The following is a 1,318-nucleotide window of genomic DNA, read 5'->3' as shown; positions in this document are numbered from 1 at the left end:
ATCTGAGAGCGGCATACCTTGGTTTGGAGATAGTGGGGGTAGTAGTAGGTGTACTGAGGGTACATTGGCTGCTGCTCCAATCGCTTGCCCATGTAGCTGGAATCCTTAGCACTGAGGCAGGGAATGGTGACACCGGGGCGGGAGCTGCCAAGGAGCTAGCAACGTGACCGAGGCGGCAGAGGGGCTGTGCAATCCCGACCGCGTCTGCACCGCTCTGTCGCAAGCCGATCCCCGGGGAGAAGCCGGACAAACTACGGCGGACGCTGGCAGACTGATGCCCACTCGCTGAAACCCCCCAAACAAGGAGTTGGTGAGGTAGAAAGGAGGAAGAGAAGCTCCAGGTGGCAGGAACTCTGCCAATCTGAGGGAAATTGGGAGAGAAAGAGAGGAGGAGGAGAGGAATGGCGAGGAGAACGGGAGAGGTTTGACTCCGGTCGGACTCTCCTTCCCTGTCGTCTGATTCGGCGATGCCGGCGTGCCGTCCTGTCTGACAGAGGGGGAATATCCTCAACAGATGCGCTTTGTGCGAGGAGGAGAATCAGACTCAATTATCCCAGTTTCTTAAAGATGTGGCGTTTAAAAAATCCTCTGATGGTTAGTCAATCCGGGAGGAGGGACACGGACGGCGTCCCAGGTGTCCGTGGAGATGAAGTCCCGCTCTCTTCCCTCTTTCAGTCCTGCCTCTCACGCGTGCGCTTCCTCTGTCTTCCCACCTCTCAGCCTCTTTTCCTTCTGCTGCTCCACACTGACAGGGTGGTGGGGGGGCTCGTCCGACTCGGCGAGCGGAGCAGACTGCCTCCTCTTTCCCCTGCCCAGCCTGTGGGAGGGTCTTCAGCCGCTCGGTGCGAGGGGAAGATCCAGACACGAACCGGCGGGCTGCAACGTTTCCACAACCTGGAAGAGCGCCGGGAAGAGGAGGCGTGGAGACTCCGGCGAGGAGGGGGGGACGGCGCCAGCGTGAGGAGCCGATTCCCCCTGCTGGCCGCTTCCGGAGCTGCGAGCGCCGTCTCTCGTTCAGACTGATCAGGGATGAGGAAACGTTTGAGACACAAACGGAGGAAGATTTTCTAGAATCAGATTTGAAACATAAAAAACATCCAACTGAGAATTTACTAGACATTTTTAAACTGGGATAAAAACATGAAAAATTCAAGTAAACAGCAATTTACATGTTTAACTTTTTATGAACACGCAAAACAAAAAAGTTTAACAAAAACAGGAAGCAAGTAAAAAGTTCTTAAAATAAAACAAAATGTCTTTAAATGAGCAAAAAATCTGCCAAAGACGTAAAAATAAAAATGATTTCTTATTTTAAGAC

The 1,318-nt window shown here is 53.0% G+C and overlaps 1 protein-coding gene across 1 annotated transcript; it reads right to left on the bottom strand.

The window, feature by feature from the left end:
- Positions 1 to 17: 17 nt before the first annotated feature.
- LOC112140093 (RNA-binding motif, single-stranded-interacting protein 3-like) lies at positions 18 to 1,185 on the bottom strand (the record flags this gene model as incomplete). The annotated part of the gene is given in 1 exon segment (XM_036211342.1): positions 18 to 1,185. A coding segment is annotated over 1 exon segment (75 nt), but the record flags the coding sequence as incomplete, so codon positions are not given.
- Between the last annotated feature and the right edge of the window lie 133 nt (positions 1,186 to 1,318).

The sequence above is a fragment of the Oryzias melastigma genome, unplaced genomic scaffold, assembly GCF_002922805.2.
Source record: "Oryzias melastigma strain HK-1 unplaced genomic scaffold, ASM292280v2 sc06458, whole genome shotgun sequence".
Lineage (NCBI taxonomy): Eukaryota > Metazoa > Chordata > Actinopteri > Beloniformes > Adrianichthyidae > Oryzias > Oryzias melastigma.
This window is presented reverse-complemented; position numbering and strand designations above follow the sequence as displayed.